This window comes from Bufo gargarizans, chromosome 1 (assembly GCF_014858855.1).
Source record: "Bufo gargarizans isolate SCDJY-AF-19 chromosome 1, ASM1485885v1, whole genome shotgun sequence".
NCBI classification, from domain to species: domain Eukaryota; kingdom Metazoa; phylum Chordata; class Amphibia; order Anura; family Bufonidae; genus Bufo; species Bufo gargarizans.
This window is the reverse complement of record NC_058080.1, coordinates 50,905,174-50,930,247: the sequence shown is the minus strand read 5'-3', so window position 1 is coordinate 50,930,247 and position 25,074 is coordinate 50,905,174. Positions and strand designations below refer to the sequence as shown.

Sequence of the window (25,074 nt, the reverse complement as noted above, 5' to 3'; positions counted from 1 at the left end):
ACATTACACAGCAGTACCGAGCAGTGTAGCTGGGAATCCTGCACAGGGGTGAGACAGTAAAACACTAAATCCTGCAGCATCATCTGTGTCCGCTCTTCCTCCATCCACTCTGCATTGATTACTATGGGCAGCAGCTGTAACCTGATCACTCAGTGTAGTAAGCAATGAGGGGCAGCACAGAGGAGATGAGGGGCAGCAATAGGAAGATGCCAACAGGAGGGTATGCCATTCTCTCTGGATCTGTAGGTAATATCTGTGTCTCCTGACTTCCCTGAAAGGAGAATTTCAAGATTTTACGTTTTGATTCCTCCCCACTTTCAAGACCTCTGTTTGCTGTCAGTGAAATTACAATATTCTTGCTGAAAACCCCCTCCTGACCTAGTCCTGCTCACACGGCTGAAAAGCTCATTTGACGGATCACAGTATTCCGCCGCAAAATGGGTCTTTTATCATGCACTTACTGCAAGCAGAGATCTTGAAAATGCTGCGGAAATTAAACTCCCACCTGCTGTGTGGGGAAATGCTGTAAAGAAGCGCTGACACTAAACCAGAGCTGCTGCTCCGTCACCCATAGGATTGAAGGGGGTTCGTGGCTCGTCCCTTTAAAAACTAACCATGATAGAAGGCGCGGGTCCTTTAAGAACGCTGGAAGCCGGAGACAGCATGAGCTTGTTTCTAAAAACAGAGGCTTACAGCAGCAGCAGCGCTCGTCAGGCTGTGAAACGAGAGGAAAGGTGTCAGGGGGGGCGTCGCCGAGCGTGGCCCCATGTCTGGAGGATCTGACCCCCGCTGTGATTCTTCATTACACATCGAGGGATTAAAGTGGAAAAGCTGAAGGATCCTTAACACATACAAGTCCGGCGCCTGACTGACAACCCTGACCGGCGACAAAAGGTTGTCAGCGGCAACGTCTTACAGCTCCGCCCATTTCACAGAGAACTTTCTGATCACAACAATCATTAGTACAGCGACAAAAGCAAGCGGTAATCCAGACTACTCGGGTCAGGTGAAAACGAGACTGCGACAGCCACAACGCCGCCATGACCGTGACAGCCAGTGTAAAAAGCAACAGACAGCAACCACCACACTGTCACCGTAACAACCAAAATGGATCTGCGACAACCACAGCGTCACCGTGACAACCAAACTGTAACCATGACAGTGACAGCATCACCATGACCGCGTCACCATGACAACAACAGCCAGCATCACAATGACAGAGTCAGCATGACCACCAAAATGTAACCATGACAACAGCAGCCGCCACAGTCCTCGTACCACAGGTGTGGCCACCCACCACTGACACCTACCTGTATCTTTATGGGCCAGGTGAAGTTGCTGACGTAGACGAAGAAGGTGATGTTCGGATTGTTGTGGAAGTCAAACTTCTCATTGGAGAAAGTGTCTTTACATTCCTTGACGTTGGTCCTGGAGATGATGGGGATCTCCTCTCCCGCCTGGGTGCCGGCTGCAAGAAGGGGCCACACAAGGACTTATCATAGGAGCATGAACCTTCTAACAGGCACCATCTTCAAGATCTCTGCTTGCTCGCCACTAATAGGGACATTCATTCTCCCTTTTACTACTGATGACTTATACCCTTCTGATCAACCCCTAATCTAACCTAGCCCTAATACTTGTCACAGCTGAGGGCTTGTTACAATTGCATCCAGTCTAGACATTCCTCTATAGGCTAAGCAGACTGGAGTCCGGGCTTCTATCTCCACTCACACCCTGCTATAGGACATCAGGACCGGAGAGAGCCTCGCACATCATAGAGGACTATTCTAGACTGCAAACAATTGTAACAAAACATCAGCTGTGAGAAATATTTATTCTGAACAGGTTAACTGAGAGCGCACAAAATCCCCTGCATCACGAGAGTACAAGTTAAAAATGTGGCTGCCTGAAGCGCCCACTAGGGGGAGCTCTGTGCATACAGGTCCATGTATACATGTACGCAGTGAGCTCCCTCTAGTGGCAGCAGCGGGAGTTCTACTAAGTAACTATATGGTTGTGTGTGAAACAGATTTGGAGCTCTGATCACTACAAAAAGGACTAAATAGGAATTGATGTTGAAAGTAGGAGGTGCACTTTAAGGCAAGGGGTACACGGCGACAGGAAACTGCACTGGATTTGCACTTAAACCACAACTGCAGGCAATTCCCATAATTCCCAAAGCTCTTCTCTGCGATATCCAATGATCGTTCCCTAAAATGGCGATATGCGAGATGCTCTGCAGAACTCACTGGTAACCTGTCCCATAGAAAACAATAGAGAGTGCAGTGCTGTGGAGAAGTTGGCCGGAGCCTAGGTTACCTGCAAAGCTTGGTGCCCACGTTATATTCAGGTTGAAGTTCTTAGATGCATTGATGAACATGTCCAGGTCTCTATTTTGCTGCAAGGAAGAGCAAAAAATAATTATAAATGAGAGGGGCTGTGTCACATAGTCTGCATTTTTCACACCAGAACCTGGATCTGAATACTTCTGTAATTGCATGTTACTAAAAATGTTGCATAGTCAGAGTTATTCACTAAAATCTATCTGTATAGCGCCACCTGCTGTTTGTTCTTCCCCTTATTTCTCTACCTCACTGAGGTGGTCGCACACGCTCAGTTTACATCTTCAACTGCCATCAGCGGTAAGTTCTGTTAGAAGCTACGTCCGTGAACGTTGTGCATCCGTTCCGTGCATTGGGGGCTGCAATTTGCGGTCCCCGATGCGTGGGCAAAGTCCGTGCGGCGGCCAGGACAGATCGAGACCCACTCAACTTGAATGAGTTTGTGATCCATCGCACCGCAAAAAAAATAGAACAAGTTCTATTAGTGCGGAGGCACGGACAGAACCACGGAGTGCTTCCGATCTGTGCTCCTGTTCCGCATCTCCGTGACTGCGGACCCATTCAAGTGAATGGGTCCACATCCGTGATGCCGAGTGCACATGGGCCGCAACATGGCCACGGGCACACAACGTTTGCAATGCGTGAGGTGAACGCATTGCACCCGGACTGAATCCGGACCCATTCACTTCTATGGGGCTGTGCACACGAGCGGTGATTTTCACGCATCACTTGTGCGTTGTGTGAAAATTGCAGCAGGTTCTATATTCTGCGTTTTTCACACAACGCAGGCCCCATAGAAGAGAATGGGGCTGCGTGAAAATCGCAAGCAAATGCGGTGCGATTTTCACGCATGGTTGCTAGGAGACTATAGTGATGAGCAACCCCGGACCCCATTAACAGCATTCTTAATACAGAAAGCATAGCATAATGCGCATTGAGGGTTAAAAAAATAAATAAAAATTAACTCACCCCATCCACTTGATCGCGCAGCCGGGAAAATAATAAAATCTACACAACACCGAACCCAAACCTGAACTTCAGTGAAGAATTTCGGGTTCGGGTCTGGGTACCACATTTAGTTTTTTCTCACGCGTGTGCAAACAGCAGACAAAACTGACTGAAATTGCGTGCACACTCACGCGGGGGTTTCCTGCAATGTACCCCGAACGCATCCAGCCCTCACCCGTGACACCTGTGTGAAGGGGGCCTTACAGGGAGAGAACTGCAGCAGAAAGGACACACCCAAGCTGTCAGGCTGAAGGTAATGTATCAGAGTAATGACTGGACCCATGTGAGGTCCAGGGCTGGTTCTGGCTTTGTTAGAGGTCGTCATGTCCTATATGATGTCTGACTTTCGATCTTTACAATAATGATGGGAGAACCCCTTTAGGAGAGGGTATTAGTACCCTGTAGGCTATCTGGCGGGAGTAGTGTCTGATCAGTGGCCACTTACAGGTTGTGGCTCAGACCACGAGGACACGCTTCCTCCGCACATGGAATATTCCCGGCGTCTATAGAAAAAACACTCCGCTTCCTAGACAATAGCGCTCGCCCCGGGGTCACTGCACCGGAAGCCGTGTCCTGCAGATCATCGCTCTAGTAGTATTAGAGAGTCAAATGTCTGCAACCATCTTTGTCTTAATTCCTTAAAATTTTCAGGAGCTCTGCTTGCTGTCAGTAAACGCAAACATTCTTGTTCACATCCAGAGGAGGAAACCTGATGACTGGGGAGTGATTGACTGCTATTCTTCCTGTGACTGGAAACTGGCGGGGACCCAGCTCTTATCGTCCACCAGTGTACTGTCCCTTTAAATGGGAGCGTTCCCCAGTGAGAGGCATTGAGACCACAGCAAGCACAATCTGCACTTAGAAACTTCCAAACGAAGCGCTAAGGAATAGAAGTCTGAAGTCCCACGATAGGGAAATGCTTCCATTCTCTGTGCTGCTGTGACAGGCAGAATGGTGGCCATGTCTGTAAGGAAGGCGTATGGTCACCCGGCATTGGTATTTATGCTCCCTGTACCCTGAATCCATCTCAGGCGGTAGCAGCGCGGCTTCACAACGTATTTTTAGACAGCGGCAGACATTTTTAGCCTCGGATTCAGTTGAACACAATTAGCAGAAAAAAAAAAAAAAAAAAAAGCAGAACGTTTATAGCGAAAGCAGAGGAGCCACCAATACACGGCTCAATCCAGGGGTGTCCTCCAGCAACTGAGGGGGCGCTCCGGGGGAGCTACCGGCAGCCTCTACAGGCCAAAATGTGCAATTACAAGGGCCGTGCCAGGTCAGTGCGCAATCTCTATAGACTCTCCTGCCTACCATGTGCCATACATAATACCGGTGCCCTCTTATGTGGGGGAGGCACCCTTCCTCTGCACCCCCTACAGATACGCCCTTGTGCCGAGTCCTATCCAACTACCCGCAGATCCCTCAATGTATATGCCGTCTGCAAAATCTCTCACGATGTGGCTCATATACACAAAGCTTACTCAATTTATAATCAAGTTCCTCTAATCCGGCATCTGATAATCTACCAAACAATTAGAAAATTCCTCATAAAAAAAAAAAAATAAGATGGATCCACTAGATCAGGGATCACTCCAGCTGTTGGGAAACTACAACGCCCAGCATGCTCATTTCACTTCTGTGGGAGTTTAGAGAACAGCCAGGTGTGCATGATGGGAGAAGTAGTTTCACAACTTGCTGATCCCTGCACTAGATGGTGTCCGGAAGGTGGGAACCTGACCGCTGGGATCACCGCCGATAAGACCAGGGGTCCCCCGGTATGAACGGAGCGGGCGCTGCTGCTCTTCAGCAACTCCACCGACTATAAATGGAGCGTGTCCTCCACATCCACTCCACTCATACAGTGAGATCACTGGGGGTCTCAGCAGTGGGACCCCCACAAATCAGATAGGCATCACCCATCATTAATAAGCTGCAATCTTAGGACAACCCCTTGAAGTCAGACTTCTACACCGAACTACAGCGATGCAGAATGTCTCCTCAGCTACGACGTCACCTTCACTGCTTTCACATTTCACACTGGGGTAACTCGGCCTCCATGGTGGGTAAATCCCTGAAATCATGCCACAGCCCTGCCCCCGGGTACACACTTACCTCCTCAGGAGTGGCCACAAAGTTGATGGCCGTGTAGTACCGGTCGTCCTCCTGGGACAGGCTGAAGGTGAACTGATAGTCAATCAGCAGGGTGTCTGCACAAGGGAAGCGCACGAGAAGATTATTATATATGCAGGGAAATGCGGATAATCCTCAGACTGATGCATTAAAAATAAAGGTTTCTTTGACATATGTTTTTTTTTTTTTTTGTTAAGAACAATCCCTTCTTATTTCTGATGCATGCAGTGCCCTCACTCAGCCTGCAGGTGTCACTGCTTACAACATAAGACAACTAAGTGTCCATTCACACGTCCGCAATTTCGTTCCACAAATTCATTTCTATGGGGCTGCCCAGATTCGGAATTGCGGATCCACACTTCCTGGTCCGCAATTCCGTTCCCGAAAAAAATATAACATGTCCTATTCTAATAGGCATTTTCGATTAAGTGCCAGCGATGTGCGGTACGCAAAATGCGGAACGCACATCTCCGATGTCCGTGTTTTGCGGATCAACAAAACACACACGGACGTGTGAATGGGCCCTAAGGCTACTTTCACACTTGCGGCAGAGTGATCCGGCAAGCTATCCCGTTGCCGGAACTGCCTACTGGATCCGGCAAAACGTATGTCAACTGATGGCATTTGTAAGACTGATCAGGATCCTGATCAGTCTGAAAGATGCCTGATCAGTCAGAAAAATGCATTGCAATACTGGATCAGTTTTTCCGGTGTCATCAGGCAAAACTGATCCGGTATTTATTTTTTTCACACTTTTAAAAGGTCTGCGCATACGCAGATCGGGAAACCGGATCAGTCAATGCAGCAATTTGAATGCACTAATACATTCCTATAAAAAAAATAATAATAATGTATTCAGGCAAGTGTTCAGTTTTTTGGGCCGGAGATAAAACCGTAGCATGCTGCGGTATTTCCTCCGCCCTTAAAAGGCAAAAATACTGAACTGAAAACATCCTGATGCATCCTGAACGGATTGCTCTCCATTCAGAATGCATTGGGATAGGGGCACTTTCACACTTGCGGCAGAGGATTCCGGCAAGCAGTTCCATCGTCGTAAAAAAAAAAAAAAGTTTCTCTGTGTGCATTCCGTTTCCATATGTCTGCATGTCCGTATTTCTGTTCCACAAAAAAAATAAAACGTCCTATTATTGTCCACATTACGGACAAGGATAGGACTGTTCTATTAGGGGCCAGCTGTTCCGTTCTGCAAAATACAGGATGCACAAGGACGTCATCCGTATTTTTTGCAGATCTGTGTTTTGCAGGCCGCAAAATACATATGGTCATGTGGATGAGCGCTAAGGCAGTTGTCACCCCCAAGTGTACTGCACCCCAGACCATACTCACAGTAACACGTTCCTTTCAGGGGGTTTCCTTGATAGCGATTTTCGACTTCGCACCTACAAATAAAAGACACAAGAAAAAGCATATCATACATTTTACACTGAATCCGTGGCAACTAAACACTTTACACATCTAGTTCTGAAACCTTCTAATATAGTTTGTATTTCAACTGTTCAGTTTCAAGACCCCTGATTGCTGTCAGTCAATGGAAACTATAGACACTGAAAATGAGCTGCTCATATGGCTGCTTGGTGCCATGCACTATAAATTCCTCCTTGGAACAAGCTCTATATAAAGGGGCACTTGATTACTTTTTGTAAAGGTCCACATACCTAGGTCTGCTGTAGGGTGACGGTCCGAACCCCAAAAACATAAGGAGGGACAACGCCAATAGAAGCAGGGTTTGTTTCGTTTTTATTTAACCCACCTAATCCCATGACATACACACTGTAATAGTGCCCCCATTGGTGCCTGCCCACACAGTAATAGTGCCCCCATTGGTGCCTGCCCACACAGTAATAGTGCCCCCATTAGTGCCTGCCCACACAGTAATAGTGCCCCCATTAGTGCCTGCCCACACTGTAATAGTGCCCCCATTAGTGCCTGCCCACACAGTAATAGTGCCCCCATTAGTGCCTGCCCACACTGTAATAGTGCCCCCATTAGTGCCTGCCCACACTGTAATAGTGCCCCATTAGTGCCTGCCCACACTGTAATAGTGCCCCCATTAGTGCCTGCCCACACTGTAATAGTGCCCCCATTAGTGCCTGCCCACACCGTAATAGTGCCCCCATTAGTGCCTGCCCACACCGTAATAGTGCCCCCATTAGTGCCTGCCCACACAGTAATAGTGCCCCCATTGGTGCCTGCCCACACAGTAATAGTGCCCCCATTGGTGCCCGCCCACACTGTAATAGTGCCCCCATTAGTGCCTGCCCACACTGTAATAGTGCCCCATTAGTGCCTGCCCACACTGTAATAGTGCCCCCATTAGTGCCTGCCCACACTGTAATAGTGCCCCCATTAGTGCCTGCCCACACAGTAATTGTGCCCCCATTAGTGCCTGCCCACACTAATAGTGCCCCCATTGGTGCCTGCCCACACTAATAGTGCCCCCATTAGTGCCTGCCCACACTGTAATAGTGCCCCCATTAGTGCCTGCCCACACAGGAGTTTTGCCCCCCTCAGAGTTATACCCCCCTGACAGATGTCATGCCCCCTCACGGGATTTATGCCCTCTCAAGTGCCTCGTTTAAATACCCACCTACCCCACATCCCCCCGATGAACAGAGTGTAGATTAACTGATCCGCCCAGGGCTGTGGTGTCTGCGCCATCTCTACATTGCACCTGCGGACAGCAGGGGACTGGTGATGCAGGGAGCGGACGGCCCACTGCGTCACCACTGTATCGAAGTGTATATAGGTCCAGAGGACAGCTGAATGCGGACAAGTGTGGCGCAGATTTGGATCATGGTCCGCCACTTGAGAAACTCTGCTCTATGCCTATGTAAGCAGTACCAGGACATGTTCTCATTCACTGGCATAAGTCTTGAAAACTGATTTAAAAAAAAACATACTAGAACTCATCATAATGTGTCAGGATTTGGGGGGGTGGAGATCCGTGGACTTACAGCTGACACTCTTCTCCTTTGATCCCCTTGGTGGTACAGAAGCACTTGCCGCTGTTCGTGTTGCACATGGATGCGTGTCCGTTACATTTGCAGGCTGTTGATAGACGTGACATATTAGACCGGAGCCACAGGACGGTCAGCAGTCATGTGACGGGGACAGGGTGCTACGTACGCTGACAGGATCCCCCGTTGGTGGGGTCGCCGTAGTAGCCGGAGATGCAGGTGTCGCAGTTCTTGCCGGTGGTCAGGTCTTGGCACTTCTCGCAGATACTTTCATTGATGCACTTGCTGTGTCCGTTACACTGGCAGGCTGCAAACATAATCACAGACATCACAGGTAAGCCTCAGGCTGTCAGGGCATGCTGGGAGTTATAGTTTCCCAGCATTTGTCACATGTACCCTGTGACATGTAGGACATGATGGGGGTGTATGTGTGTAGTGCCGCCTCTGGTGCAGGTGTGTCTGTACCTGGACAATGGATGAAGGACCAGTTGTAGCTGTTATTGGCAGGGCACAGGGTGACATCCAGGACCGGCTCAGAGTTTGCCTTTGCACCCGCTGAAGCGTTTGGCAGTTTCATTGGCCCCTGATATGAGGCCTCCATACACTGCCCCTTCCCTGTGTTACTGGGGTCCGTACACCAGCCGCAGCCGGGCTGCTCCAGACACTGGGCACACGTACGATATCCGGAGCAGTTCTCAGCTGTGGGGCCATGAAAAGACGAGAGGTCACGGAAACCCAAATGTACAGTAACATAAACAGATTAATAATAATAATCATAGCAAAACTGAGCCCTTCCCCCCCCCCTCTTCTCCATGCTCTCGGCCCCCCCCCCTCTTCTCCATGCTCTCGGCCCCCCCCCCTCTTCTCCATGCTCTCGGCCCCCCCCCCCCTCTTCTCCATGCTCTCGGCCCCTCCCCCCCCTCTTCTCCATGCTCTCGGCCCCTCCCCCCCCTCTTCTCCATGCTCTCGGCCCCCCCCCTCCCTCTTCTCCATGCTCTCGGCCCCCCCCCCCTTCTCCATGCTCTCGGCCCCACCCCCCCCTCTTCTCCATGCTCTCGGCCCCGCCCCCCCCTCTTCTCCATGCTCTCGGCCCCCCCCCTCTTCTCCATGCTCTCGGCCCCCCCCCTCTTCTCCATGCTCTCGGGCCCCCCCCCCCCCTTCTCCATGCTCTCGGGGCCCCCCCCCTCTTCTCCATGCTCTCGGGGGGCCCCCCCCTGCACCCTTTACCACTTATTTTCAGAGCAAAAAAATACATCTTTAGTATGTTGTGCCCCCTTCACTGCCCTCAGACCCCCAAAAAGATAGGCCCATAGAAAACTCTTACCATTGGAAAAATAAAACTGTACCCTCCTAATATAATGTCTCTGCATTAAGATCTCTGCTTACTGTCATTGAATAGAAGTACCCGGTTTCACTCACAGGTGGCAGTTTAGATAACATACAACTGCAGTTAGCTCTGAGCAGCAACCAGACTTCATCCTATGGCAATAACAAGTGTTTCCACTCACCAAAAGCAAGCAGAGATCATAAGGAACTGGCACACCAAATTATATTTGGAAGCTGCAGACAGACTTCATAGAGAGCTCACTCACCATCTATGTGGTACGTGGAGGATGAGGGGTCCACGGAAACAACCCTAAATCACCAGCTCAACCCCAAACCAAAAGCTCATTAGTAAAGGCGGCAATACTGACAACAAAATAAAATGTTACCGCAACAGTGTGGTAAAGATGGCGTACGTACGTGGACAGTTGCTCATGGTATACCACTCCATACACTGCCCGAATGGGAAGGAGGCCACATAGGCGTTGGAGTCCACACACTGCTTCATGTTACTGCACCACATACACTCGGAGCTGGCGCTGGTGCACTCCGAACACTGCGTCCTGGAGGCACACGGGGTGCGGCACTGCTTGGCACTGTGATTGGCTGTACAAGGAGAGGTAATAACGCCATTAATGAGGTATATGCAATAATACTAAACATCGAACAGCCAACAGAGCCCCCAAATACAAACTCCGCATACCTGACTACTTGTAACAGTGCAGGCGCCAGTCCCAGTTAGTGCCCCCCCAGGCGCCAGTTATAGTGAATACACCCTTCAGGTGCCAGTCATAGTAAATGTGTCCTGCCGGAGCCAGTGATAGTGAAAGTGTCCTTCAGGTGGCAGTCATAGTACGCAGGAGCTAGTCATAGGAAATCTATCATGCAGCGCCAGTCATGGTGAATGTGTCCGGCAGGTACCAGTCCAAGTAAAACCATCATGCAGATGCCAGTCACAGTAAACCCATTATTCAGGAAGCAGGCACAGTTAATCTTTAAGCTTGCAACAGTCCCTGTATACCAGTCATGTTGGCACCAGTCACAGCAAACATACCCCAGTGTACTTGTTTCCTGTGCACATAATGGGGGTCATACTGAAATACGCCTATATTAGGTGTATTTCAGGCGCAGCTGGCGGCGCAACAGTTAGTTGCTCCACTATCTGCTACTTCTCCCCACTCACGCCAGGTTTAAAATTGTGGGCATGGCGTGGGAAAGGGGACTGGTCGACAGGGCCGTCTCATTTACCAATATCTATGCCTGTTTCTTAAGCCGTGTTACATTTAGAACTGGCGCCAGATGCGCCAAAGTTATATAGAGGTCGGTGCTTGTTCATAACTTCGCCGGATCCACCAGTCTTAATAAATGTGACCCAGCACCACGGACCAGACATGGAAGGACTAACAGCTCTTACACATACCTGGTCTTTCACAGACGCTGCCATTTATCTGGTGGATACAGGTTGCCGTTTTTAGGCCCGCTGTGGAAGGTTCGGCCAGGTAGCCGCAGAAGCCGACACCGCTGGGCTCCCCTGCTTGCCACTGCAGCGTGGTGTTAGTGAAGGGCGACATGTCCTCCCAGCACCAGTAAGAAGCATTTAGCTTTCGGAGGCCGACCCAAGGGGTGAGCTCGCTCTTTGTCTGTGGGAAAACAGTTCTAGATTAGGTTGGAGGGTTTTCTGCAACTTTCTTACATATTTAATGGTTCCGTTTTTCACCATTACCAACATCTCTGCTTGCTGCCACTGAAAGCAAACATGCAACCAGTGAGGAATGGGAACAGAAGAAATCCTTGTTCTGGGAGAACACAGCAATCGAGCGTTACCTGCATGTTCTGCAGCTGCTTCACCACGAACTCCACCTTCTTGGGGGTGGTGAGGGACGCCAGCATCGCGTTGTGCTGCCGACACGCCTGCTTGGAGAAGTCATAGTTGTCCTTGGTGCTGGTGATTTTCAGGCAGGAGCTTTCCACCAGATGCCAGGAGGCCCCACAGATGTTTTCTGGGAATATTTATATAGTGAGGGTTTGACAAGGTGAAGTCATCCAGTCTATGCAGTCACAGTCTCAAGCCTGCGGCCTGTATTTTACCTGGCAGCCCCATACACTCCTGGTTCCGAGATTCCCACTGGCAGTTCTGGTCCACGGCGCAGCTCTTACAGCTCGTCTTCTTGCTGCAGTAAAACCCGTGGTTACTCTTGGGGCAGTGCTCATGTGATGTGATCGCTCCCTGGAAACAGAACATATACTGAGTATGTAGCACATGTTATGGTGACATGGGCGCAGCGGGGGCGATCACTGACCTGGCTGCAGTTCTGGAGGAGGGATATACACTGGTCGTTACACCACCGGCAGCCATTGGAGTTCACCGAGCAGCTGAAGCAGTCCGTGTACTGATCGCACCGGCTGTCGCCCTCCAAATCTGTCACACATACAATAAAAAGATTACTATGTACATTGTCATCAACAACGGTATTACTGACGCCGGACAGGTTTATATTCAACAGAGAGGACCAGAAAGGGCCGTGCGTGGTGGAAAGAGAGAGAGGACCAGAAAGGGCCGTGCGTGGTGGAAAGAGAGAGAGGACCAGAAAGGGCCATGCGTGGTGGAAAGAGAGAGAGGACCAGAAAGGGCCGTGCGTGGTGGAAAGAGAGAGAGGACCAGAAAGGGCCGTGCGTGGTGGAAAGAGAGAGAGGACCAGAAAGGGCCGTGCGTGGTGGAAAGAGAGAGAGGACCAGAAAGGGCCGTGCGTGGTGGAAAGAGAGAGAGGACCAGAAAGGGCCGTGCGTGGTGGAAAGAGGGAGAGGACCAGAAAGGGCCGTGCGTGGTGGAAAGAGAGAGAGGACCAGAAAGGGCCGTGCGTGGTGGAAAGAGGGAGAGGACCAGAAAGGGCCGTGCGTGGTGGAAAGAGAGAGAGGACCAGAAAGGGCCGTGCGTGGTGGAAAGAGAGAGAGGACCAGAAAGGGCCGTGCGTGGTGGAAAGAGAGAGAGGACCAGAAAGGGCCGTGCGTGGTGGAAAGAGAGAGAGGACCAGAAAGGGCCGTGCGTGGTGGAAAGAGAGAGAGGACCAGAAAGGGCCGTGCGTGGTGGAAAGAGAGAGAGGACCAGAAAGGGCCGTGCGTGGTGGAAAGAGAGAGAGGACCAGAAAGGGCCGTGCGTGGTGGAAAGAGAGAGAGGACCAGAAAGGGCCGTGCGTGGTGGAAAGAGAGAGAGGACCAGAAAGGGCCGTGCGTGGTGGAAAGAGAGAGAGGACCAGAAAGGGCCGTGCGTGGTGGAAAGAAAGAGGACCGACTAGAAAGGGCCGTACGTGGTGGAAAGAGAGGACTGACTGCTGTACATGGAGGAGGACTGACAGGACTGCACGTGGCGGAGGAGCACTAATAGAAGCACAGATGGAGCGGGAGGAGGGGGACACGACAGGACTGTACGTGGCGGAGGGGGGGGAAATGACAGGACTGTACGTGGCGGAGGGGGGAATGACAGGACTGTACGTGGCGGAGGGGGGAATGACAGGACTGTACGTGGCGGAGGGGGGAATGACAGGACTGTACGTGGCGGAGGGGGGAATGACAGGACTGTACGTGGCGGAGGGGGGAATGACAGGACTGTACGTGGCGGAGGGGGGAATGACAGGACTGTACGTGGCGGAGGGGGGAATGACAGGACTGTACGTGGCGGAGGGGGGAATGACAGGACTGTACGTGGCGGAGGGGGGAATGACAGGACTGTACGTGGCGGAGGGGGGAATGACAGGACTGTACGTGGCGGAGGGGGGAATGACAGGACTGTACGTGGCGGAGGGGGGAATGACAGGACTGTACGTGGCGGAGGGGGGAATGACAGGACTGGACATGGCAGGGGGGGGGGGAATGACAGGACTGGACATGGCAGGGGGGGGGGGAATGACAGGACTGGACATGGCAGGGGGGGGGGGAATGACAGGACTGGACATGGCAGGGGGGGGGGAATGACAGGACTGGACATGGCAGGGGGGGGGAATGACAGTAACATACGTGGCGGAGGGGGGGGAATGACAGTAACATACGTGGCGAAGGGGGGGATGACAGTAACATACGTGGCGGAGGGGGGGATGACAGTAACATACGTGGCGGAGGGGGGGGAACAACAGGAACATACGTGGCGGAGGGGGGGGGAACGACAGGAACATACGTGGCGGAGGGGGGGGAACGACAGGAACATACGTGGCGGAGGGGGGGGAACGACAGGAACATACGTGGTGGAGGGGGGGGAACGACAGGAACATACGTGGTGGAGGGGGAATGACAGGAACATACGTGGTGGAGGGGGAATGACAGGAACATAGATGAAGGAGGGGGATGACAGTAACATACGTGGAGGGGGATGACAGTAACATACGTGGAGGGGGATGACAGGAACATACGTGGAGGGGGAAGCCTGAATGAACTGTATGGAAGTCTTACACATGACTGCAGGACATGTGAGGACGGTCTCATTTTGCTGCTTTGGTGTAGCCTCTTCCCAGGACAAGCACCGAGAGGCTTCGCTGTCCCAGACACACCGGACTCCGGGTCCTGCCTCCACACATGACGTGTTCGATGTAAAAGCCTCGCAGCTCTTGGAGGTGTACATCAGGATGTCGCTGAGCAGGAGGCTGTTGAAGCCGCCAAATACAAACATTGTGCTGGAAAAAAGACAAAAACTGAATTAATCTAAAAGGTGAAAAATCACATTTATTAATGGACTTCACTCACAAGGAATCAATGAGAACACAGGGTCCTCCACTGAACCTGCCCTACCCTGGATGTCCACCAGAGGTCAGTACTGACAGTAACCTACCAACAGATTGCTGATAATGATTAATAATCCTCTCATACTGCAGGATCACGTAGCAATCAGCAGGAATACTGCAGTATTAAGCAGGCCCTGCAGTACACCACAATAGGGGATCCGTTTTTAATGCCTTACTTCGATGCTAAGATCTGATTGCATGAAGTTACAGGTGTAAAGCATGAGGCTGCACCACAGAGAGTCTGATGACAACAGGGGGCAGTGTTGAGCCAAAGGAACAGACCCCATCATATGTACACATACACTTGTCACTAGCGCAGTGATGTGGGCTGTAGGTGTCCATGTGGATAGCAATCTGGTTCATATCCAGAATCTCTCATTGTTGCGGCCTCTGGCTCTTGATGGATGCTGGAACGCACCAAACCGTTAGGGTACATTCACACGACCGCATTTATGAGTCTGCATCCATTCCACAATTCTGAGGAACAGATATGGAACCATTCATTTCAATAAGGCGGCAAAAGATGCGGACAGCTGGCTGTGTACATTGCGCAAAATGCGGAACGCACACGGCTGGTATCCGTATTTTGAGGATCTGCAATCTGCGAGCTGCAAAACACATACGGTCGTGTGAATGGACCCTTATCTGTATATCATCCTAACAAGGTAGGGTGAGAAGAGCGAAGAAGCAAGCCAGGGAAACAGATCATTAAGTTTTCCTAGTTTTACCCGTTTTTCAGGACGGCGGTGTGACCGAAGCGATTGACATCATAGCCCAGAGTGGGAAATGGCAGCTGGTGCCAGGTATCGCAAGCTAAAAGGGACAAAAAACATACGTCAAATTAGGTAAACTACCCATACAGTGAGGTCCCTTTACCCCGGCGTCTGATAATCTAGAAAGTCAGCCATAGGAACAGTAAGCAGGCAGCACATTTCCTGGCTGGCAGCGTACGGAGCCGGGCTACCTCTGGCGCACTGTGGCACCTCTGCCACGAGTCGGATCCTCACCAATCTGATATCGATGATCTATCCTAATAAACCTGTTAACGGACTGCTTTATGTCTGCAGCCATTAACAGCGGGCACAGCTCCTGTGCTTTGTAAGCATAGAGGATACCGGTGACCGCTCCTGGTAATAGAACTAGGGGATGGTGCTGTACTGATGGACCTACACTGCAGGGACGGTGGCAGAGGGGCCACACAGATACACACTACCCAGAAAAGGACAGCACATTGCTATTCACTTACATTATGTACGGAGAAGACGACATTTTACCATAATCATGTTGTTTAGTGGGCAGATGCCTTTGGGGGTGGGCTCTGGTATAGCTGGTCCTGTGTCTGAATTAAGTTCAGGGATTGGGTCTAAGGGAGTTAAGGGGTCTGCACTTGGATCTCAATGATTGTAGGAGTTATATATGAGCTCTGAAATCATTTAGGGGTCTGGTCTGTGGTCTGAAAGAGTACGGGTTTTAAAAGGTTTAAGGTGTCTGGGGTCAGAGTTTAGGGGTCTTGGTCTGAGAATTTAGAATATCAAATAGTATAAGGGAATGATCTAGGGGTCTGAAAAAGTTTAGGGTTCCGGCCGGGGGTCTGAAAAAGTTTAGGGTTCCGGCCGGGGGTCTGAAAAAGTTTAGGGTTCCGGCCGGGGGTCTGAAAAAGTTTAGGGTTCCGGCCGGGGGTCTGAAAAAGTTTAGGGTTCCGGCCGGGGGTCTGAAAAAGTTTAGGGTTCCGGCCGGGGGTCTGAAAAAGTTTAGGGTTCCGGCCGGGGGTCTGAAAAAGTTTAGGGTTCCGGCCGGGGGTCTGAAAAAGTTTAGGGTTCCGGCCGGGGGTCTGAAAAAGTTTAGGGTTCCGGCCGGGGGTCTGAAAAGTTTAGGGTTCCGGCCGGGGGTCTGAAAAAGTTTAGGGTTCCGGCCGGGGGTCTGAAAAAGTTTAGGGTTCGGCCGGGGGTCTGAAAAAGTTTAGGGTTCCGGCCGGGGGTCTGAAAAAGTTTAGGGTTCCGGCCGGGGTCTGAAAAAGTTTAGGGTTCCGGCCGGGGGTCTGAAAAAGTTTAGGGTTCCGGCCGGGGGTCTGAAAAAGTTTAGGGTTCCGGCCGGGGGTCTGAAAAAGTTTAGGGGTCCGGCCGGGGGTCTGAAAAAGTTTAGGGGTCCGGCCGGGGGTCTGAAAAAGTTTAGGGGTCCGGCCGGGGGTCTGAAAAGTTTAGGGGTCCGGCCGGGGGTCTGAAAAAGTTTAGGGGTCCGGCCGGGGGTCTAAATAGTTTAGGGGTCCGGCCGGGGGTCTAAATAGTTTAGGGGTCCGGTCGGGGGTCTAAATAGTTTAGGGGTCCGGTCGGGGGTCTAAATAGTTTAGGGGTCCGGTCGGGGGTCTAAATAGTTTAGGGGTCCGGTCGGGGGTATGAATAAGTTTAAGGATCTGGTCTCGGGTGTAAATTAATTAGTGGTCTAGTGTTAAAGGGGTTAATTACAGGCACAGAAACCAGAGGTGAGGACCCGAGGCAGCGTTGGAAACAACGGGGACTAGAATGAGTTAATTTATTATTTTAGCAGATTTAGGGGCCCTGGGGAGATTCTTCCGTAACTTAGAAAACCCGTTGAATTTCGGCCTTGCATTCCCATTCCTCATTTATTTGGTGTTCAGCTTGGACCTTCCCCTAAGTCACCTTTACCTTTGAACCCCGGGCTCAGAGTATGCTCACATGCTGCACAATACCACTCATCTGAATGGGGCTTGCAGAAATCCATGCACATGGAACAGGACATCAGCACAGGACTGGCGCCGAGTGCACAACCCCTTTACCCAGCGACATTTTATGTACCGTCCAATAAGCCTGACTATTTTGTACCAAGTTCGAGGAATTCTATGCGTTTGATAACGGGCAGTGGTTGGTGCCCACACCCACCTATGTCATACGCCATGAAGTCCTTAGAGAAGCACTTGGCTCCGTAGCTCATGGATGTGTCGTTGTGGGTGTTCCCGCCAAACACCAGCATGGTGCCGCTCACAATCACAGCCGAGTGCAGGAAGCGGAAGAACTTGCTGTCTTTTAGGATTCTCCTGGATTACAGAATACATAAAAAAAAAAAAAATTATGAAAAGTAAGGACACAGAAAATCAGCCCTCATACTTAACCCTGTCACTGCTGGGACACATTACTAGCGTCACTATTTAGTGTTAAAGGATCAGTAAGGTTACACTTGGCAGTGCTGTCTCCATCTGCTTATAGATTTGGATTACCCGTTTATGCCCCTGGGAGATGTGAACCCACTTTCCCAGTCATCTGGAGTGCTGTCCACGCTGGAATTTAGCCGCTACTCGATCTTACATATTTCTACCACCAGAGGGAGCTCTTGAGCTGCATAGTAAACCCCAGTGATGCACAATGTACCAGGCACTGACCGATTCCACCGCCCCAGGACCTACCACATGCGAGTGTCCACCTCATACTTGTACAGGTCATCCGCTAGGCGATTTTTGTTTGCGGTGAAAGCTTTGTATCCACCGTGGATATAGATGGATCGGGTGTTTTCATCATAAGCGGTGCTGTGGCCGTATCCCCCCTGGACTAATGCCCCCTGAGTCTCAACGACGTCCCAAACATTAGTACCTAAAAAAAACATGATGTAAATTAAAACATGCACTAAATAAAGAATGTCCGTCTCATTCCTCCACCCCCGGGGAACAGTGGACAGAAGCATCTTCACTCAGGATGGCGCTTCCTAGCAGAGATGTCTGGTGGACTTCTCCATCTCCACGAGCTGGGCCAGAATCTGAGAGAACCCTGGCATGTAACCCTTCCAGCATATAACTTATTGTATTGTATACAACTGTAACAAACCCTCAGCTGTGACATCAAGTCTGTCACAACATGATTTTTGGCCTCTGAACACAGACAAACTTCCAACTTCACCATCCCGCGGACATAACGAGGGCTCCTCACTCACCCAAGTTATAGCTCTGGATGCTGCTAATATAGCCATAGAGGGGGCAATGGCCAAAAAACACCAGCATGACCGTACTGCCGTCCTTCAGAGTGACGATGTGAGCCGAGTGCCCCACCACAGCATACTGCTCTTTGGCATTCGGAAGGAGCTGGACCCAGGACTCGTTCTGAACATGGAAAACCCACAGCTCGTTGGATACGTTCCCTGTGAAGTCTAGCTTGCCGCCATACATGTACATCTTGTCCTAGGAAGAAAGCGAGAGAAAGGGTCGTACACTATGTATACAATGACTCTGAGCTTCTGTCTATTCCCACTGCCTGATGCCACCACTAGAGGGAGCTCACTGCGTACAGATTGATCATACATTCATTTTCAGTCAGCTCCCTCTAGTGGGGGCTGCAGGCAGCTACAATATTATCAGAAACAATAGAAATTGAGAAAGGGGAACTAATGATCGCATATATAACATATACAGCCAGAAGCCCATCTGTGCCAATCAGAAGACTGGAAAAGCTGGGTGAGGACCGCAATATGTATATTTGTGCATTGCTCGATGCTCGTATTCTGGGATTTCTCAGGGGCAGCGGAGCCACAGACCATGAGGAGGTTACCTTGTATAAAGCCAGGGAGTGTCCGTAGCGGATGACGACAGAGTTGACAGAGCTGTTCAGCTTCAGCCACTCGCGGGAGACCAGGTTATACCTGCACAAGACACAATCCAGTTACTGCCGACCTCTGCAGAGCATTCCCTAAATCACACAAAGCACATCCCCCCCCCTCCACCAGGGTAATCATTATGTAATAAAACCCTCTGCAACTTTCTGTATATTCAGCATATTTAAGATCTCTGCTTGCAGTCACTGAAGGAAAACAGTACTTCTACACACAGCAGCCATTGTCTCTGGTCTTAAACTTGAGACTAAGAACCCGTCTGCGCTGTGACAAGCTGCAGATGCGAGCAGGCTAAGGGTGCGCTCACACAGGCAGATAACATATATTTAGGGTGCATAGCATGCTATCTCGTAAGGTACACTACCAGCCTGTGTGAATACAAGTCAAGAGAGGTTTTGCAGACCCTGAATGTAAACACTGTTCACATTCACTGACTGGAAGCAGAGATGGGAGGAAATGACCACTGCAAGGTATGTCGTTTCTAGATAGGTGATAAAATGTTTTAAAAAATGCAGGTTCTCACGCCATAACCATCTGGTCGATGGAGTGGTCGAACACGTAGCCGCCCACGATCCACATGACATCATCCAGCACCAGTGCTTTGTGGGAAGCTCTGCCCAGCTGAGGATCGGAGAACTCCTCCCGGGTCCAGAAGGACTGGTTGGCAGGGACTGGGATGGAGCAGCCGGGACCTGAAGAAGCAAAAAATAATATAAACTATTACACTGGGACTACTGCACTCAGCTCATTAAGGACACCGCGATCGGAGACCTTAAAGGGCTAGTCCCATCTCAGGAAAAGTTTGACCACACAATATGCCAGAATGGTCCAATATATGGGGGTCCCACACCCTGTCTCGGCCGCTGAGAATAGGGCAGTGGGTGTGCGCACGTGGCTCTCTCCATTTACTTCTACATCAGCTCCGCACACAGGCGAGTCAGTGCACGGGGACATTTTCAGAAGCCCTATGGAAGTGAATGGAAAAAGCAGTGGAGGAGACTGCTGCTATTACATGCAGCGATCTCCTCCACAGTATGGGGCGGAGTGACCGCTAATGCAGTCGCTTGTCACCCTAGAGACTCAATGTTTGCCGGCAGCACAGCGTGTTCATGACCTGCTGCCAGCAAATAAGGACTTAGGCGACTGCACCGACGACTACCTGATGAACGAGCTTTTCGCACCTTTTAACGGGAAGCTTAATAATTTGCCCCAATATCAGGCAGGCTTTAGGCATCTCCTCATATAATCCTCCTTGCTCCTAACCCCATACAAGAGGGAAATCTCCAGCCAGACAGCGACCTGAGGCAGACACCTCTAATCCTTATACATAGTAATGTACCAAGAGATAATCCGCTGTGGGAGGTTCAGCGAGGATTACTGTGCCTCACCCTGCCAGCCGTCGCTGCACACGCAGCTCTTGGTGCCGTTCACGCTGCAGTCTCCGCGCTCGGGGTAGCCACAGTTGTCCCTGCAGTAGGGGATGTGGCAGGACTCTCCCTTCCACTCCTCGGCGCAGTCACAGTACACACTGCTGTCGTTTCCCTGAATGCAGATCCCCCGTCCTGAGCAGTTGTTGGGACACGTGTTTATGCTGGAACGTAAATGGATATTGTAGGGTTAAATGGGAGATCACAATCCAAGGGGGGTCACCCCCACAAAATCAGGAACGCATAAAAATTAAATTAAAAAAATAAAGTTTCCAAAGGCTTTAACCCTCTGTTTTAAACTACACTGCACTCTTTGTACCCAATACATATTACATTCTCTTTACCAGCCTTCAGCATCACTTCTAACCTAGATCTAGTAAATCCAATCCCCTGTAAGCTCCCAGTCACTTGTCCTCCCTATGTGGCGGTTGTACACATATTACCCAGTAAGTTCCAGTCAGTCTTCTTCCTCGTCTGGTTGTGTAAATCTAGCATTATGTAATCTCCCAGTCACTGTTCTTCCCCATCTGGTAGCTGGAAATATAGTAGCCAGTAAGTTCCTAGTCAGTCTTCTTCCCCCTCTAGAAGCTATAAATATAGTACCCTGTAAACACCCAGTCAATCTTTTTCCCCATGTAGTAGTTTTAAGGGGTTTTCTGGGATTTTAATATTGAAGACCTATCCTCAGAATAGGTCATCAATATCAAATCAACGGGGGTCCGACAACTGGCACCCCGGTTGATCAGCTGGTTGAAGGGAAGGTCTCGCTCTATCCAGGGGATAGGTCATCAGGACTAAAATCCTGGAAAACACTTTTAAATATAGTAGCCTGTAAGTTCCCAGCCATTCTTCTTCCCTATATGTCAGCTGTAAATATAGTACCCAGTCAGCCTTCTTCTCCCTCTGGCAGCTGTAAAGCTCACAGTCAGTCATCTTCTACTATAGCCATAGCCCCGGTGTGTGACTATAGGCATTATAAGAGACAGTACTGGCAGATCGGTGTCATTACTGGATCTTTCAGCCAGTTAGTTTTGTGTTTTTTGTTGCAGCTGTCGGTGACCATATCAGCCATGTAATCTGCACAGACGGCAGGAGGCTGTGCAGACCTGGATCTGCCGACTGTGTAGGAATTAGCGCCTCCTCTGCATTCTCTATGCTGCCGACACCCAGAGGAATCGCTAGGAGGGAAGGCAGAAGGAGCACAAATGTACTGACCGCAGAGGCAAACAAGGGTCTAGAATGAGGCATAAAACACAATGCAAGGTCAGTCTGCTGCACCAAAAGGGGGCACACGTCAGTGTTTCCTGCCCCCAGACTCAGGAGAAGGGTGTGTGTAAATAAGCCAAGTGCTGCCCTATTAGTCCTATTATAGGGGTCCAGCAGAGAACCGATGGAGGGTCAGGACGCCGTCAAGCAGGGGCTGTGCATCCCTGACAAGCTTAGGCGACCCTGTGACTAAGTTATAGATGAAAGAAGATGGGAAACCAGCACACAGTGACAGAACCTCTCCTCCGCTGAAGTGTCGTCACAGCTTCCTACCTGTAGCTGATATTAAAGCCGGTCAGGTTGTAGGCCGCGTCGCTGAAGAAATGCAATAGGGCGTATCTAGAAGTAATGGAGACTTCGGGGACCGTCTCGTTGCCTTCGCTCTCCGGGACAATAAGTCCACTGAAAATAAATATTAGAATTGTAAATATGTAATGTATTATCAGCCACAAAAATGATTCAAAAACGTTGGAATTGTTCATTATTTTCAGTATAAAGCCGCCCTATAGATGAGAGGTTGTGATCATGTGTAAAAAGCATCCCCATCCCGATCCTTCTCCGCTCCAGAACCACCCCAACGATCTTTTTTTCATGCCTATACACTGCTGAGGCCAGTGACTGGCTGCAGTGGTCACGCAAGAAGTCATCGCTGCAACCAAAGTCATACCGACGTGGCCGGTTGGTGTGGAAGGGGGTCAGAAATGGTAAGTATACCGACTGGCACTTTTGATTAAAGAGGTATTCCAACTGCTGCTAGCACTGATAGAAACAGCTAAGCGCTAAGCAGTGGATAGGAGATAAATGCTTCTCGCTGGAATACCTCTTTAAACATGGATGGCAGCCGGGGTCACGTCCACTCAACGCAAGTACAGGAAGACAGAGCAGTTCTAAAGGAATGGCTGAAAGCTCAGGGAGTGAACACAATGACTTACCTCGTCCCTGACAGGGTGCTCCCAGCTCCTAACACTGGGCGTCCCTTGTTTGGGAAGGACAGCCCCCACTGGGGTGTAACAAGTGGACATTACGTGGCCAGCGTGCAATACCGAGTTTCTCCTGTAGTGGCCGCTGCAAAGGACATGTATAGATAGAGGAGCTTCCCCTGGACTCTTCATGTTTATGGATATCTTAAAGGGGTCCTCTCCAGGATTTAAATACTGATGATCCATCCTTCGGATAGGTGAGGTCTGACACCCTGCCGATCAGCTGAACGGCTCCCACTGAAGTGAATGGTGACCAGCGCCGTTCAGTACACGACATGACAGAGCTTCCTGGTTCCGGTGACTGCTCTCAGCGCTGGAGCTACTGCCGAACAGTCAGAAGAGTGCGGGGTGCGAGACCCCTGATCCATCACATCTTGTTAAATCCTGGACAACCCCTTTAAAAAGCTTTTGTGGGTAAAATGAAAAGCTCTGCGATGTAATACACTGTGTTAAAATCGCCCACTGCTTGCAGACAGTGAATGGAAATGCTGTTTCCTGAAGCACTGTAACGAACCATACATCTGTGCACGCAGCACCTTTTCATTCGCTGACAGCAAGCAGGGACGTGAATGACTTGTATCTTATACACTTGCAGGACTGTTAAATATAGGACCATGGATCGGGCTTATTACTGGGTGTCAGGACGTCACCGGCACAACACATGCCATGTACACGCATGTAGCCTGCCAATATTACACCCGCTAATGAGCATCTCATCACCATGGCGACGTATTATTACAATGTCAGCTCGTTATGGCTGAGACTACACGGAAAGGGCTCATTACATGGCTATAGCGGGATGCAGACAGTCATTAGAGCAGATTACGCAGGAAGGGGGGGCGACGGCGAGAACCAGGGCCGGGCACCTCGGCCTAAAATTATAATCTCTTTCTAACTTACAGATGATTATTGATTGTAATCTTTCTCTGCCTTCGATGAGTCCCATAGAGAATGACTGGAGCAGCTGGCAGTCCTCTAGGACAGGGAACGGGACCCCCATGTTCGGGGCGGAGTCCACTGATCCAGAACAGGAAGCCTTAGACCACCTAGATCAGGGATCAGCAACTTTCGGAACTCCAGCTGTTGTGAAACTACAACTCCCAGCATGCTCTTTCCACTTGTGTGGGAGTTTAGAGAGCAGCCATAAGCAAGTGTGCATGATGGGAGATGTAGTTTCACAAAACCTGGAGTGCTGGAGGTTGCTGACCCCTGACCTAGATCATAGGTCTACGGCGTACAGTCAGGGCAGGCCGAGGAGCCTGCGGGGGCCGATGAGGACAGAGGGAGCCCCCACCCTGCTCCTAACTCCTGACCGTGCTGGGCACCCGCGCCCAGTTATTACCCCGCCTGTAGGGGTAAATATCCATTTCACAAATCTGTTAAGATCAGGATTGATATTCACTGAAATGGCGACTAAGCAAATAAAAAAACGGGTCACCCAGGCCTAGCGGGAACCCTGCAGAGCAGTACAGGGCTCAGCATGTGCCGCAGGGAGGGTGGTGCCTTCTAGTGAGATGAATGGAGAACCCTGGTAATCTCCCATATACAGTATGTCACTCCTTTACCACTAGAGGGCAGGATTACGGACGCTACATAGGGCTACAACACCAAGGGTCGGCCAGCACGTGTGCCACAGAGAGCACACAGCCCACATTGCACAGGCACGCTGCTGCGCCTTATAACACTTCAGGCGGTGGAAAAGAATGGGGAGACTAGCACTGTGACTGCTAGGGGGGAGAATGGGGAGCAAGCTTCTGAGAACTTTAGGGGTTGAGATGGCGAGCCTGAATGGAAGTACTCTGTATGGAGGGGTTGAGATCTGGATGAGATTGGTGGATGAGGGTGAGCACCGATTATTACCTTGGGGGGGGGGGGGATGAGCACCGATTGTTATTACCTTGGGGGGGATGAGCACCGATTGTTATTACCTTACCTTGGGGGGGATGAGCACCGATTGTTATTACCTTGGGGGGGGGGGGGGATGAGCACCGATTGTTATTACCTTGGGGGGGGGGGGATGAGCACCGATTGTTATTACCTTGGGGGGGGGGGGATGAGCACCGATTGTTATTACCTTGGGGGGGGGGATGAGCACCGATTGTTATTACCTTGGGGGGGGGGGAGGAGCACCGATTGTTATTACCTTGGGGGGGGGGGGGGTGAGCACCGATTGTTATTACCTTGGGGGGGGGGGATGAGCACCGATTGTTATTACCTTGGGGGGGATGAGCACCGATTGT

At 50.6% G+C, this 25,074-nt stretch overlaps 1 protein-coding gene across 2 annotated transcripts in view; it reads right to left on the bottom strand.

The window, feature by feature from the left end:
* The window catches only part of ATRN (attractin), a 109,818-nt gene that overhangs the window by 55,785 nt on the left and 28,959 nt on the right, over nt 1-25,074 (bottom strand). For both annotated transcript variants that reach the window (XR_006390113.1, XM_044295406.1), the window contains exons 4-24: nt 22,128-22,256; nt 20,550-20,752; nt 19,685-19,853; nt 19,101-19,191; nt 18,490-18,733; nt 17,969-18,152; nt 17,448-17,602; nt 15,279-15,363; nt 14,222-14,442; nt 12,082-12,200; nt 11,870-12,008; nt 11,606-11,781; nt 11,202-11,421; nt 10,202-10,387; nt 8,924-9,157; nt 8,628-8,765; nt 8,456-8,549; nt 6,828-6,880; nt 5,463-5,557; nt 2,320-2,398; nt 1,311-1,468 (exon numbers count right to left, since the gene is read on the bottom strand). Coding sequence is in view for 1 of the 2 variants with exons in the window: in XM_044295406.1 (XP_044151341.1) it covers nt 1,311-1,468; nt 2,320-2,398; nt 5,463-5,557; nt 6,828-6,880; nt 8,456-8,549; nt 8,628-8,765; nt 8,924-9,157; nt 10,202-10,387; nt 11,202-11,421; nt 11,606-11,781; nt 11,870-12,008; nt 12,082-12,200; nt 14,222-14,442; nt 15,279-15,363; nt 17,448-17,602; nt 17,969-18,152; nt 18,490-18,733; nt 19,101-19,191; nt 19,685-19,853; nt 20,550-20,752; nt 22,128-22,256 (3,172 nt within the window). In the remaining variant the exon portion in view is untranslated. The remainder of the gene's footprint in view (nt 1-1,310; nt 1,469-2,319; nt 2,399-5,462; nt 5,558-6,827; nt 6,881-8,455; nt 8,550-8,627; nt 8,766-8,923; nt 9,158-10,201; nt 10,388-11,201; nt 11,422-11,605; nt 11,782-11,869; nt 12,009-12,081; nt 12,201-14,221; nt 14,443-15,278; nt 15,364-17,447; nt 17,603-17,968; nt 18,153-18,489; nt 18,734-19,100; nt 19,192-19,684; nt 19,854-20,549; nt 20,753-22,127; nt 22,257-25,074) is intronic.